We start from the raw sequence: 15,586 nt of genomic DNA, 5'->3' as shown, positions 1-15,586 counted from the left end.
TTATTCATTATAAATGTCATTTGACATTTATTTATGTATTATACATATAATTTGACTTGTATTTATTTATTATAAATGTCATTTGGCATTTATATATTTATTATAAATCTCGTTTGACATGTATTTATCTATTTTAAATATCAGTTGACATTTATTATAAATATCAGTAGATATTTATTATAAATGTCATTTGACATTTATTTATGTATTATCAATGTCTTTCAACCTCTTTGCCAGAAGCACACAGACAAACAAAACATGACATCAAACATGCTGTCTAACATTAAATAATCACAAATATTGATGTTTTCTTTCCGTCTTTTGTGCCAGGATTTATTGATCTGGTCCTGCTTTTATACCGTCATGCTCCATGAAGCGGAACGTAGTCTCGAGCGACATCACCAACACTAAATCATTGCTCTTTGCAGCTTGTCACAGAATTATTAAAGCCTAAGTTGTTTTGTTGTGTCTTCCAGTGTCCATGTCGCAGCTTCTCGTGGTCACACTGACTGTTTGTCTGTCCTGCTGGCACATGGCGCCGACCCAACACTCAATGATGCTTCAGGTATTTCTAGTATAGTACTACTTTCTGTGCCTGATATAAATAGTACTACATTCTGGGCCTGATGTAAATAGTACTACATTCTGGGTCTGATGTAAAAAGTACTACAATCTGGGCCTGATCTACCAGAGGTTTGCAGTAGGGCTTGCATGATTATTCCACATTGAGGTTTTAATTAGTTCAATAAATAACTGCAGGAGTTGGAGGTTTTTTTTTCTCTTCCGTCACCGGCATTTGAGTGACAGACATGATGGCCAATCAGAATTGTTGAGCCTCGCTTCAAACAGGAAGAAAGAGGTCTCACTCTGCGCATCGCTCTCAGCACCTCAGCACCTCCCTCTCAGTAGTATTAACTGAGCACAGTGAGCCCTCTTTTCACTCATCCAGTCTTTGTCGCAATGAACGCATGAATAAAGATCTCAGCGTCGGTGGTGGGCAAAATGGGATACATTTTTGCGATATTACGGAGATGAAAGGGACAAGCGGTAAAAAAATGGATGGAAAGACGACTGTTTTAGTAACACTCCTAATGTGTGACTCAACTGAGAGAGTTGGGTCAAAGATAATACACAGATTCTTTACAGAGTCGCTTTGTGTAATTGTTTTGTTGTCAAATGTTTAGGTGGTATTATTAAAAGGTGTATAATTGTTTTGTTGTCAAATGTTAAGGTGGTATTATTAAATAGGTGTATAATTGTTTGGTTGTCAAATGTTAAGTTGGTATTATTAAGTAGGTGTATAATTGTTTGGTTGTCAAATGTTAAGGTGGTATTATTAAATAAGTATGTAATTGTTTGGCTGTCAAATGTTAAGGTGGTATTATTAAATAAGTGTATAATTGTTTTGTTGTCAAATGTTAAAGTGGTATTATTAAATAAGTGTGTACTAGGTTGTCAAATGTTTAGGTGGTATTATTAAATAGGTGTGTAATTGTTTGGTTGTCGAATGTTAAGGTGGTGTTATTAAATAGGTGTATAATTGTTTGGTTGTCAAATGTTAAGGTGGTATTATTAAATAAGTATGTAATTTTTTGGCTGTCAAATGTTAAGGTGGTATTATTAAATAAGTGTATGATTGTTTTGTTGTCAAATGTTAAGGTGGTATGAATAAATAAGTGTATAATTGTTTTGTTGTCAAATGTTAAGGTGGTATTATTAAGCAAGTGTGTAATTGTTTTGTTGTCAACTGTTAAAGTGGTATTATTAAATAAGTGTATAATTGTTTTGTTGTCAAATGTTAAGGTGGTATTATTAAACAAGTGTGTAATTGTTTTGTTGTCAAATGTTAAGGTGGTATTATTAAACAAGTGTGTAATTGTTTTGTTGTCAACTGTTAAGGTGGTATTATTAAATAAGTGTATAATTGTTTTGTTGTCTAATGTTAAGGTGGTATTAACCAAGAAAAGGCTAAGTCTGACATACCAATATGTGTTTTGATACGTGCTAATAGAATGTTATGATTGAAGGTATCGAAATTAGCGCTATGATCAGGTAGCAGCAACATAGTTAGCAATAGATCATTAGTCATTTTTGCGAGGGCTGTCTCCGTAGAGTGATTTTCCCTGAAACCGGACTGAAAGGGTTCAAAGAGATTGTTAGACGCTAAGTGTTCATTTACAAACCCCAAAACCAGTGAACTTGGCACGTTGTGTAAATCGTAAATAAAAACAAAATGCAATGATTTGCAAATCCTTTTCAACCTATATTCAATTGAATAGACTGCACAGAAAAGTTACTTGATGTTTGAACTGGGAAACGTTGTTATTGTTTTGCAAATATTAGCTCATTTGGAATTTGATGCCTGCAACATGTTTAAAAAAAGCTGGCACAAGTGGCAAAAAAGACTGAGAACGTTGAGGAATGCTCGTCAAACACTTATTTGGAACATCCCACAGGGAACAGGCTAATTGGGAACAGGTGGGTGCCATGATTGGGTATAACAGCAGCTTCCATGAAATGCTCAGTCATTCACAAACAACGATGGGGCGAGGGTCACCACTTTGTCAACAAATGTGTGAGCAAATTGTCGAACAGTTTAAGAACAACATTTCTCAACCAGCTATTGCAAGGAATTTATGGATTTCACCATCTTAGGTCTGTAATATCATCAAAAGGTTCAGAGAATCTGGAGAAATCACTGCACGTAAGCGATGATATTACAGACCTTCGATCCCTCAGGCGGTACTGCATCAAAAAGCGACATCGGTGTGTAAAGGATATCACCACATATGCTCAGGAACACTTCAGAAAACCACTGTTAGTAACTACAGTTCGTCGCTACATCTGTAAGTGCAAGTTAAAACTCTACTAGGCAAAGCGAAAGCCATTTATCAACAACACCCTGAAACGCTGCCGGCTTCACCGGGTCCGAGCTCATCTACGATGGACTGATGCAAAATGGAAAAGTGTTCTGTGGTCTGATGAGTCCACATTTCAAATTGTTTTTGGAAACTGTGGACGTTGTGTCCTCCGGACCAAAGAGGAAAAGAACCATCTTGATTGTTATAGGCGCAAAGTTGAAAAGCCAACATCTGTGATGGTATGGGGGTGTATTAGTGCCCAAGACATGGGTAACTAACACATCTGTGAAGGCACCATTAATGCTGAAAGGTACATACAGGTTTTGGAGCAACATATGTTGCCATCCAAGCAACGTTATCATGGACGCCCCTGCTTATTTCAGCAAGACAATGCCAAGCCATATGTTACAACAACGTGGCTTCATAGTAAAAGAGTGCGGGTTCTAGACTGGCCTGCCTGTAGTCCAGACTTGTCTCCCATTGAAAATGTGTGGCGCATTATGAAGCCTAAAATACCACAACGAAGACCCCCGGACTGTTGAACAACTTAAGCTGTACATCAAGCAAGAATGGGAAAGAATTCCACCAGAAAAGCTTAATAAAATGGTCTCCTCAGTTCCCAAACGTTTACTGAGTGTTGTTAAAAGGAAAGGCCATGTAACACAGTGGTAAAAATGCCCCTGTGCCAACTTTTTTGCAATGTGTTGCTGCCATTAAATTCTAAGTTAATGATTATTTGCAAAAAAAAAAAGGTTTCTCAGTTGGAACATTAAATATCTTGTCTTTGCAGTCTATTCAATTGAATATAAGTTGAAAAGGATTTGCAAATCATTGTATTCCGTTTTTATTTACGAATTACACAACGTTCCAACTTCACTGGTTTTGGGTTTTGTAGCTCAGACTAGAGTAAATCTAGTCCTTTTGCATCTCTGTTGGCTCCTTCAAAGGTAACAAGTCTCTATGTCTAGGTGTGAGTCCTTTACACCTGGCAGCCAAGAACAATCATGTGGAGTGCTGCAGGAAGCTCCTTCAGGTGACACCTTCAAGTCTGCTGTTAAGTGTGAGAGTTTAATGTTTGCAAACACTTTTACTTTCACTTTGACTCATCCTCCTGCAGAACAAATGTCCTGTGGACGCACTTGACGGCTCGGGAAGGACAGCTTTGCATCACGCTGGTAAGTCTTATTATTTGTTGTTTTTGGTGTTTATTTACTTCAATCTAATTTATTTCATTGAGGATTAATGTTGAATGTTGTAAAACATCATTTAGATGAATTCTAAATACAAACAATTACAATCAATACCTTAATACAAGTTGATACCAACATGCAAAAAATACATCGATACCTGCTTTTTAACATCCATCCATTCATCCATTTTCTACCGCTTATTCCCTTCGGGGTCGCGGGGAGGCTTTTTAACATCCATCCATCCATCCATTTTCTACCGCTTATTCCCTTCGGGGTCGCGGGGGGGCTTTTTAACATATGTATTATTATTATTATATATGTAACTGTTGTCTACTTTCTTTTATTCCAGCTCTAAACAGGAACATAACATATGTATTATTATTATTATTTGTATTATTACTTTTATTATTATTATTATTATTATTATTATTATTATTATTATTATTATTATTATTATTATTTGTATTATTATTATACATGTATATTGTCTTATTTCTTTTATTCCAGCTCTTAACAGTAACATAACATATGTATTATTTTTTATTATGTATGTAATTATTGTCTACTTTCTTTTTTTCCAGCTCTTAACAAGACCATAACATATGTATTATTATTATTATTATTATTATTATTATATATGTAATTATTGTCTACTGTCTTTTATTTCAGCTTTTAACAGGAACATAACATATGTATTATTATTATAATTATATATGTAATTATAGTCTACTTAATTTTATTCCAGCTCTTAACAGGAACATAAAATATGTATTATTATTATAATTATATATGTAATTATTGTCTACTTTCTTTTATTCCAGCTCTTAACAGGACATAACATATGTATTATTATCATTTATATGTAATTATTTTCTACTTTCTTTCATTCCAGCTCTAAATAGGAACATAGTATATGTAGTATTATAATTATATATGCAATTTGTGTCTACTTTCTTTTATTCCAGCTCTAAACAGGAACATAACATAGGTATTATTATTATTATTATTATTATTATTATTATTATTATACATGTAAATATTGTCTAATTTATTTTATTCCAGCTCTTAACAGTAACATAACATATGTTTTATTATTCTTTATATGTAATTATTCTCTACTTTCTTTCATTCCAGCTCTAAATAGGAACATAATATATGTAGTATTATAATTATATATGCAATTTGTGTCTACTTTCTTTTATTCCAGCTCTAAACAGGAACATAACATAGGTATTATTATTATTATTATTATTATACATGTAATTATTGTCTAATTTATTTTATTCCAGCTCTTAACAGTAACATAACATATGTTTTATTATTCTTTATATGTAATTATTGTCTACTTTCTTTTATTCCAGCTCTAAACAGGAACATAACATAGGTATTATTATAATTATTATTATTATTATTATTATTATTATTATTATACATGTAATTATTGTCTAATTTATTTTATTCCAGCTCTTAACAGTAACATAACATATGTTTTATTATTCTTTATATGTAATTATTTTCTACTTTCTTTCATTCCAGCTTTAAATAGGAACATAACATATGTAGTATTATAATTATATATGCAATTTGTATCTACTTTCTTTTATTCCAGCTCTAACAGGAACATAACATAGGTATTATTATTATTATTATTATTATACATGTAATTATTGTCTAATTTTTTTATTCCAGCTCTTAACAGTAACATAACATATGTATTATTATTATTTATATGTCATTATTGTCTACTTTCTTTTATTCCAGCTCTTAACAGTAACATACCATATGTATTATTATCATGTATATGTAATTGTCTACTTTCTTTCATTCCAGCTCTAAATAGGAACATAACATATGTATTATTATTATTTATATGTAATTATTGTCTACTTTCTTTTATTCCAGCTCTAAATGGGAACATAACATATGTAGTATTATAATTATATATGCAATTTTTGTCTACTTCCTTTTATTCCAGCTCTAAACAGGAACATAACATAGGTATTATTATTATTATTATTATTATTATTATTATTACTATACATGTAATTATTGTCTAATTTCTTTTATTCCAGCTCTTAACAGTAACATAACATATGTTTTATTATTATTTATATGTAATTATTGTCTTCTTTCTTTTATTCCAGCTCTAAACAGGAACATAAGATATGTATTATTATTATTATATATGTAATTATTGTTTACTTTCTTTAATTCCAGCTCTAAACAGGAACATAACATAGGTATTATTATTATTTATATGTAATTATTGTCTACTTTCTTTCATTCCAGCTCTAAACAGGAACATAACATATGTATTATTATTAATATTCATATGTAATTATTGTCTCTTTTCTTTCATTCCAGCTCTTGGTGGGAAGATCCAGACCGTCCATTTTCTTTGTGAGCTGAAAAGTCCCGTTAACCTTAAAGATTCTGTACGTACTTTATTTATTCCTTCTCTTTCTGCTGAGTAACATTAGTACATGCCCGCACCCGTGTACTACTACTACTACTACTCTTTGTAGTACAGTGTGTACACAGTATATGTACTACTACTACTGAATGGAGTACACCATGTACACAGTATACATACTACTACTACTACTACTATGGGGGGCAGCATGTACTGTGAGAACTGCATTGTCAAGCCGCAGACATGTGGTCTCCCTTCCAGTGGCGACCAAATGTCTGCGGTGGTCTCCACTACATTTAGATGTTGTATCCCATTTAGATGTGCTATACAACATCTAAATGTCCTCCAATAAACACGCAATTTATTCTATTTTACTAAAGTCATTTACCAAATGTAAACATGCTAGGCTGTAGGCATCTACACAACAGCTAAGCACACAATAGCACACAAGCTAGACATAGGTAATAATCATTGAACAATAAAATGTGACATTTGTCAATACAAACAAGTATTAAATAATTGTAGTTGCATATTACTTACACATACAAAGTTTCCAAGACATAGTAGAAAGTATCCAGTAACAAACGTGTCTGTATCATTTAATTTACTGTCATAATCCTAACTTAATAAATGATTGTGACCACAAAGGTCTTACAAAAAAACAACAGTTATCACTCCACTTCAACTCAAAGACAGAAAGTCCATTCTAGACGGTTAATAATAAATATGTTAGTGTTTTTCATAACTACCATTGTTCTCTGTTTGACTCATTGCATTTGATCAAACCTGTTCTAACATTCCACACTACTGAATAATACAAGTATGTATGATTGCTGCTGATATCGTATTGGACCATTATCAGTATCGGCCAATATTAGAGGCTTTGATATGTGTATCACTTCAAAGTCATTTGTTATGAAAAGCTTGAAGAGTAAGTTACTAATCCAGTTCAGAATTTGTCAAGTCCTCTCAGCCTATCCCAATCAGACCTTTGTTTCAGGTTAAAGGTCGCGTGTGAGGTTAGCTGAACATTAAATATCCCTGCAGCTGCGATACATGACACCATCCCATCCTAACTGTGGTGCTTCTTCACGCGTGTGTGTGATTTCTCTCGGCACACAGCAATTGAACCTCCCACTGGTTTCTCCCACAGGACGGCCACGCCCCCCTGCTCCTGGCAGCCGCGCACGGCCATGCTGAGGTGTGCAGCGCTCTGCTGGACCGTGGCGCTGACATAGGCACTTGTGACAAGAGCGGCAGGTAGGCAGTCAACATGGACGCCACAAGGAGCACAGAGTGAACAACAACATGTTGCAGGACCGCCATGATGCTCGCCGCAGAGTCCAACGCTGTGTCCGTCATCCAAGTTCTGGTCCAGCGAGGAGCGACCCTCTCCGCAGTGGACGCTCAAGGCCACGACGTAGCGCATTATGCTAACGTGTCCGCTAGCTGTGAGGTCAAAGCTGCACTCAGTGCTGCTCGCACGCAACAACTGTCTGGTGAGACAAACACAAGAAGCAATATCAATCATAATCATCATAATGAAGAATCAATACAATTATAATCATCATAATGTATAATCAATATAATCATAATAAAGAATCACTGTAATCATGATCATCATAATAAAGAATCACTGTAATCATGATCATCATAATAAAGAATCAATACAATCATAATCAACATAATGAAGAATCAATACAATCATAATAAAGAATAGATACAATCATAATCATCATAATGTAGAATCAATATCAATCATAATCATAATAATCATGATGAAAAATCAATACAATCATAATCATCATGATAAATAATCAATATAATCATAATCATCATAATAAAGAATCAATACAATCATAATCATCCTAATGAATAATCAATACAATCATAATCATCTTTAATGAAGAATCAATACAATCATGATCATCATAATAAAGAATCAATATAATTATAATCATCTTAATGAAGAATCAATACTATCATGATCATCATAATAAAGAATCAATACAATCATAATCATCATACTGAAGAATCAATACAATCACAATCATTATAATGAAGAATCCATACAATCATAATCATCTTAATGAAGAATAAATGCAATCATAATCATAATCTTCATAATGAAGAATCAATACAATCATAATCATCATAATAGAGAATCAATACAATCATAATATTCTTAATGAATAATCAATATAATCATAGTCATCATAATGAAGAATCAATACTATCATGATCATCATAATAAAGAATCAATACAATCATCATCTTAATGAAGAATTAATACAATCATAATCATAATCTTCATAATGAAGAATCAATGCAATCATAATCATGATAATAGAGAATCAATACATTCATAATATTCCTAATGAATAATCAATACAATCATATTCATCATAATGAAGAATCAATAAAATCATAATAATCATAATGAAGAATCAATATAATCATAATCATCTTAATGAAGAATAATCAATACAATCATAATCATCATAGTGGAGAATCACTACAATTACAATCATAATGAAGAATCAATACAATCATAATCATCATAATAACGAATCAATAAAATTATGATCATCGTAATAAAGAATCAGTACAATCATAATCATCATAATAAAGAATCAATACAATGATAATCATCATAATGAAGAATCAATACAATTATAATCATCATAATAAAGAATCAATACAATGATCAGCATCATAATGAAGAATCAATACAATCATAATCATCAATCAATCAATCAAAGTTTATTTATATAGCCCTAAATCACAAGTGTCTCAAAGGGCTGCACAAGCCACAACGACATCCTGGGCTCATCATAATGAAGAATCAATAAAATCATAATCATCGTAAAAAAGAATCAATACAATCATGATAATTATAATGAAAAAAATAATACAATCATAATCATAATCTTCATAATGAATAATCAATACAATCATAATCATCATAATAAAGAATCAATAAAACCATTATAATCATAATAAAGAATCAATATAATCATAATAATCATAATGCAGAATAATCAATACAATCATAATCATCATTATGATGAAGAATCATTACAATCATAATCACCATAATGAAGAATCAATACAATCAATCATCATAATGTACAATCAATACAATCATCATAATAAAGAATCAATACAATCATAATCATCATAGTAAAGAATCAATGTAATCATAATCATAATAAAGAATCAATATTATCATAATCATCATAATGAAGAATCAATATAATCAATCATAATCATCATAATGAAGAATCAATGCAATCATAATAATCATAATAAAAGAATCAATACAATCATAATCATCATAATGCAGAATCAATACAATAATACAAATCATAATAAAGAATCAATATAATCATAATAATCATAATAAAAAAATCACTATAATCATGATCATCATAATAAAGAATCAATGCAATCATAATCATCATAATGAAGGAATCAATACAATCATAATCATCATAATAAAGAATAAATACAATCGTATTCATCATAATGAATAATCAATGCAATCATAATCATAATAAAGAATAAATATTATCATAATCATCATAATGAAGAATCAAACTCATAATCATAATCATTTTAATTAAGAATCAACACAATCATAATCATAATAATAAAGAATCAATACAATCATAATCATCATAATAAAGAATCAATACAATCATAATTATCATAATAAAGAATCAATACAATCATAATCATCATAATAAAGAATCACTATAATCATGATCATCATAATAAAGAATCAATACAATCATAATCATCATAAAGAATCAATACAATCATAATTATCATAATAAAGAATCAATACAATCATAATTATCATAATAAAGAATCACTATAATCATGATCATTATAATAAAGAATCACTATAATCATAATCATCATAGTAAAGAATCAATACAATCATGATCATCATAAAGAATCAATACAATAATAATCATCATAATAAAGAATCAATACAATCAAAATTATCATAATAAAGAATCAATACAATCATAATTATCATAATAAAGAATCACTATAATCATGATCATCATAATGGAGACTATGCCAGTGTTGCGCAATAGCTCATTTTGAGTGATTACAGCCAACGCTGACCCCTGCTGGAGATACTCCGTCATTACTTAGGATGTCTCAATCAGTGTATGACTTATTATATTTAATGAAAGCTCCACAAACACACTCTAGTGTTTTCACTAACGACCAACGATTTGAAATAATTATTTATTTAATTAAAAAAACGATTTGCAAGTAAAACAAACTAGTTTTTGCAAGTATACATTTAAAAAATAAAATAATAATAATAAAAAAAAAGATTCTCAGGTATTAAAACCATTTTCGTAAATTATGAAAATGATTGGCAAGTATTAAAACAATTATTTGCAAGTAAAAAAAAAATTCTTTTTTTTTTCAATTAAATAAATGATTTGCAAGTACCAAAACCTTTTTTTCAATAAAATAAACGATTTTCAAGTTAAAACTTTTGCCAGTAATATTCCACACTTGCACTCAGACCACCTGTAATTTACACTCTACAACGACAGGTGGTGCTGCTGAGTCGATTTAAAAAAAAAAAAATTTTTTTTTTTTTGGACAAAATAACTTTCTTTTTTATTTGAACAAAATAGTTTTTTTTATTTGCAGAAAATAATTTTTACTTGCACATTTGTTGGGCGTGAGTAAAAACATGTTTGTGTGTTTGTGGAACTTTGGCAGTAATTCCACTCCATAATAGTTCTTATTAATAATTTATGTTATTGTTATTTATTAAAATACCAACAATTATTATTAGCATTGGTATTATTAATGAATGGCAATATGCATAATTAGTAATAAGTCATTGATAATTAGTATTGTTATTAATGAATGACAATATTCATAATTAGTAATTAGTCAGTGATAATTAGTGATGTTAATAATTAATGACAATATTCATAGGCAATATTAGTAATTAGTCATTGATAATTAGTATTGTCATTAAAGAATGACAATGTTCGTAGGCAATATTAGTAATTAGTCATTGATAATTAGTATTGTTATTAATGAATGACAATATTCGTAGGCAATATTAGTAATTTTTCATTGACAATCAGTGTTGTTATTAATGAATGACAATATACATAGGCAATATTAGTAATTATTTTCTTGTGTCACATCCTTCGCAGATGTCACGTCTGCCAGAGGTGCTGCGGTAAGAACATGACTTTATTGACGTGCATGTCATCATATTTATGTTTGTCGTAGTCATTATTAATAATGAATATACATATTCATGTTCATCATGTTTATGTTTGTTGTAGTCAACATTGATAATTAATACATAGTCATTTCCATCATGTTTATGTTTGTTGTAGTCAACATTTATCATTAATACATATTCATTTCCATCATGTTTATGTTTGTTGTAGTCAACATTAATAATTAATACATATTCATTTACATCATGTTTATGTTTGTTGTAGTCAACATGAATAACTAATACATATTCATTTTCCTCATGTTTATGTTTGTTGTAGTCAACATTAATTAATAATACACATATTCATTTCCATCATGTTTATGATTGTTGTAGTCAACTTTAATAATTAATACACATATTCATTTTAATTATGTTTATGATTGTTGTAGTCAACATTGATAATTAATACACATATTCATTTTCATCATGTTTGTTTGTTGTAGTCAACTTTAATAATTCATACACATGTTCAACATCATATTTCCTCATATAGAATTCATAGTTGATTATTAGTTAGACCCTCCAGGATTTTACAAGCTTGTCTTGGACTGTTGCGGACTAAACGGGCCTGAATTTGAAGCAGCTTCTTCAGAAAGGCGCAGCGAAAGAAACCGCAGCAGTTAATATTAACATTATTATTAGCATTTGTTATTTGCATTTGTTATTATCATTTCTTATTAGCATTAATTAATAACATTTTTATGAGCATTTTTATGAGCATTTCTTCTTAGCGTTTCTGACTAGCATTTCTTACTAACATTTTTTATGAGCATTTTTCATGGGCATTTCTTACTAGCATTTCTTATTAGCAATTCTTATTAGCATTTTTTATTAGCTTTTATTATTAGAATTAATTTTTAGCATTTCTTATTACCATTGATCATTTCTTATTACCATTGATATTTTTTATTAGCATTTCTAATGAACAATTCTTATTAGCATTTCTTATTAGCATTTATAATTACCATTTCTTATTACCATTTATTATTAGCATTTGTTATCAGTATTTATTATTAGTATTTCATATTCATATTTATTATTAGCATTTATTCTTAGAATTTATTATTAACATTTATTATTAGCATTCTTATTAACATTTCTTATTAACATTTATTATCAGCATTTATTATTAGCATTTCATATTAGCATTTGTTATTAGCATTTATTATTAACATTTCTTGTTAGCATTTCATATTATAATTTCTTATTAGCATTTCTTATTAGCATGAGTGTAATTAGTTGGAGGTACCAAAGGGGAGAGAAAATATTCTTGTCAATTGTTATTAGCAATTCTTATTAGCTTTTATTATTATAATTTTTTTCTAATGAACAATTTTTATTAGCATTTCTAATGAACAATTCTTATGAGCATTTCTAATTACCATTTATTATGAACATTTATTATTAGCATTTGTTATTAGCATTTCATATTAGCATTTCTTATTAACGTTTATTATCAGCATATATTATTAACATTTCTTATTAGCATTTCATATTAGCATTTCTTGTTAACATTTATTATCAGTATTTTGTATTAACATTTCATATTAGCATTTCTTATTAGCATTTATTATTAGTATGAGTGGAATTAGTTGGCGGTACAAAAGAGAAAAGATAATATTCTTGTCTGCACGTTTCGCATGGCACTTTGACATTTGTTGTTTGAATGTAGAGTGCAGAACAAATCAAATCTATTACTATTATTAATACCAGTTAGTAGCTACTGCACCTGTGTGAGTGCAGCTTTACAGATGCCATGTTGGGCTGTGCGCATGTCAGCAGAGGAGCAAATATGCTCGCTAGCAAGGAACGTTTCTGAGATGATGACTCGATGTTTTCACAATTTTCCTCTCAATGATTGAATGTCCTTCAACTAGCTGCCACTCAACTAGCTTCTCTCTTGGCTCCTTGACCCCCCCACCCCCCTTCACCCGCCATAGCATGATGCAGTAGCTCTGCCAGGTGAGGAGCAGGTGTCAACTCCTAAAAAACGCAAAGCACCTCCACCTCCCATGAGTACACTGCAGGTAGTGTATGTGTGTGTCGTGTGTGTTTGTGTGTCATGTGCTCTGTCCTATTAATATTTAGCAGCTGAAATATTATCATATCATCATATCACTTTGTCCTGCAGAAGTCTGCTCCTTCTTCTCCTTGCGTCTCGTCCAACAACAGCGACAAGAGGTCCAACTGTAAGGTCAGCAAACGTCACACAGTCAGGGGCCACCATTCCACCATACAGCTATTATTACTGCACATGATCATATATTATATTGTAGATTATTACTGCATCTTATCATATATTATTATACATGTTCTATTACATTTCATTATGCAGTATTTGTATGTAAGGCCCTTATTTTTATGTACACTGTGACATATTGTATTGTTTTGGAATATTGCATATAGACATAAATATACAGCACATATATATATGTTTAATGTGTATATATATATATATATATATATATATATATATATATATATATATATATATATATATATATATATATATATATATATATATACCTTTTCACATATATACATGTACACACACATATGTATATACAGTCGTGGGCAAAAGTTTATACAGCACATATATATATGTATATATATATATATATATATTTAATGTATATATATATATATATATATAGTCATATATATATACACGTACACACATGTCTATATATAGTCGTGGTCAAAAGTCTACATACACTTGTATGGAACATAATGTCATGGCTGTCTTGAGTTTCCAATAATTTCTTCTTTTTTTTTTTTTTTTCATTTTATTTTTATTGACATCCAGCATCAGACATTCCTATCCATTACCGGTACATCATATTCACATACATCATATATCTGTTGTGTGCCCTAAATGTCTAAATATTTTTTGTTTATATCCCCACCATACCACCCCAAAGTAATATCTACAAATACATCAATTAAATAAACAAAAAAGAAATAATAATACATTAATAATAATAATAATCAGAAAAAATAAATAAATATATAAACAGATACATATATATATACACACACACATACATATATATATATATATATATATATATATATATATATATATATATATATATATACAAACATATACACATATGGGGAGTAATCCTTTTTTTTTAAGCAGTACAATCACTAATTCGAAAAATTTAAGTCAGGCTTATGGGGCGTGACATAGTTGACCCAGTTTTCCCAGTATGAAGTAAAATTCTCCAATTTATAATTAATAAAGGCAGTTATCTTCTGCATTTTATATATGTCCATTGTTGTTTCCATCCATTGCTTCAAAATTGGGCTCTCCTGGAATATCCATTTCCTAGTAATGGTCTTTTTCTCTTTCAATAATTTCTACAACTCTTATTTTTTTGTGATAGAGTGATTGGAGCACATACTTGTTGGTCACAAAAAAACATTCATGAAATTTGGTTCTTTTATGAATTTATTATGGGCCTACTGAAAATGTGACCAAATCTGCTGGGTCAAAAGTATACATACAGCAATGTTAATATTTGGTTACATGTCCCTTGGCAAGTTTCACTGCAATAAGGCGCTTTTGGTAGCCATCCACGAGCTTCTGGTTGAATTTTTGACCACTCCTCTTGACAAAATTGGTGCAGTTTGGGTAAATGTGTTGGTTTTCTGACATGGACTTGTTTCTTCAGCATTGTCCTCACATTTAAGTCAGGACTTTGGGAAGGCCATTCTAAAACCTTAATTCTAGCCTGATTTAGCCATTCCTTTACCACTTTTGACGTGTGTTTTGGGTCTAAATAATAAATATAACTACCGTGAAATATATTTTTCTGTCTAAATGGAAAAAAAGGAA

The 15,586-nt window shown here is 30.2% G+C and overlaps 1 protein-coding gene across 3 annotated transcripts in view; it reads left to right on the top strand.

Annotated features, from left to right (window-relative positions):
- Positions 1–15,586, top strand: part of LOC133655174 (ankycorbin-like) — a 63,256-nt gene that overhangs the window by 38,317 nt on the left and 9,353 nt on the right. For all 3 annotated transcript variants that reach the window (XM_062055118.1, XM_062055119.1, XM_062055120.1), the window contains exons 5-13: positions 477–565; positions 3,830–3,894; positions 3,979–4,036; positions 6,416–6,486; positions 7,618–7,724; positions 7,782–7,963; positions 11,672–11,697; positions 13,686–13,772; positions 13,877–13,939. In XM_062055118.1, coding sequence (XP_061911102.1) covers positions 477–565; positions 3,830–3,894; positions 3,979–4,036; positions 6,416–6,486; positions 7,618–7,724; positions 7,782–7,963; positions 11,672–11,697; positions 13,686–13,772; positions 13,877–13,939 — 748 coding nt within the window. The remainder of the gene's footprint in view (positions 1–476; positions 566–3,829; positions 3,895–3,978; positions 4,037–6,415; positions 6,487–7,617; positions 7,725–7,781; positions 7,964–11,671; positions 11,698–13,685; positions 13,773–13,876; positions 13,940–15,586) is intronic.

Source organism: Entelurus aequoreus, linkage group LG08 (assembly GCF_033978785.1).
Source record: "Entelurus aequoreus isolate RoL-2023_Sb linkage group LG08, RoL_Eaeq_v1.1, whole genome shotgun sequence".
NCBI classification, from domain to species: Eukaryota; Metazoa; Chordata; class Actinopteri; order Syngnathiformes; family Syngnathidae; genus Entelurus; species Entelurus aequoreus.
The sequence above is the reverse complement of the archived record's forward strand: the minus strand, read 5'-3'. Positions and strand labels throughout refer to the sequence as shown.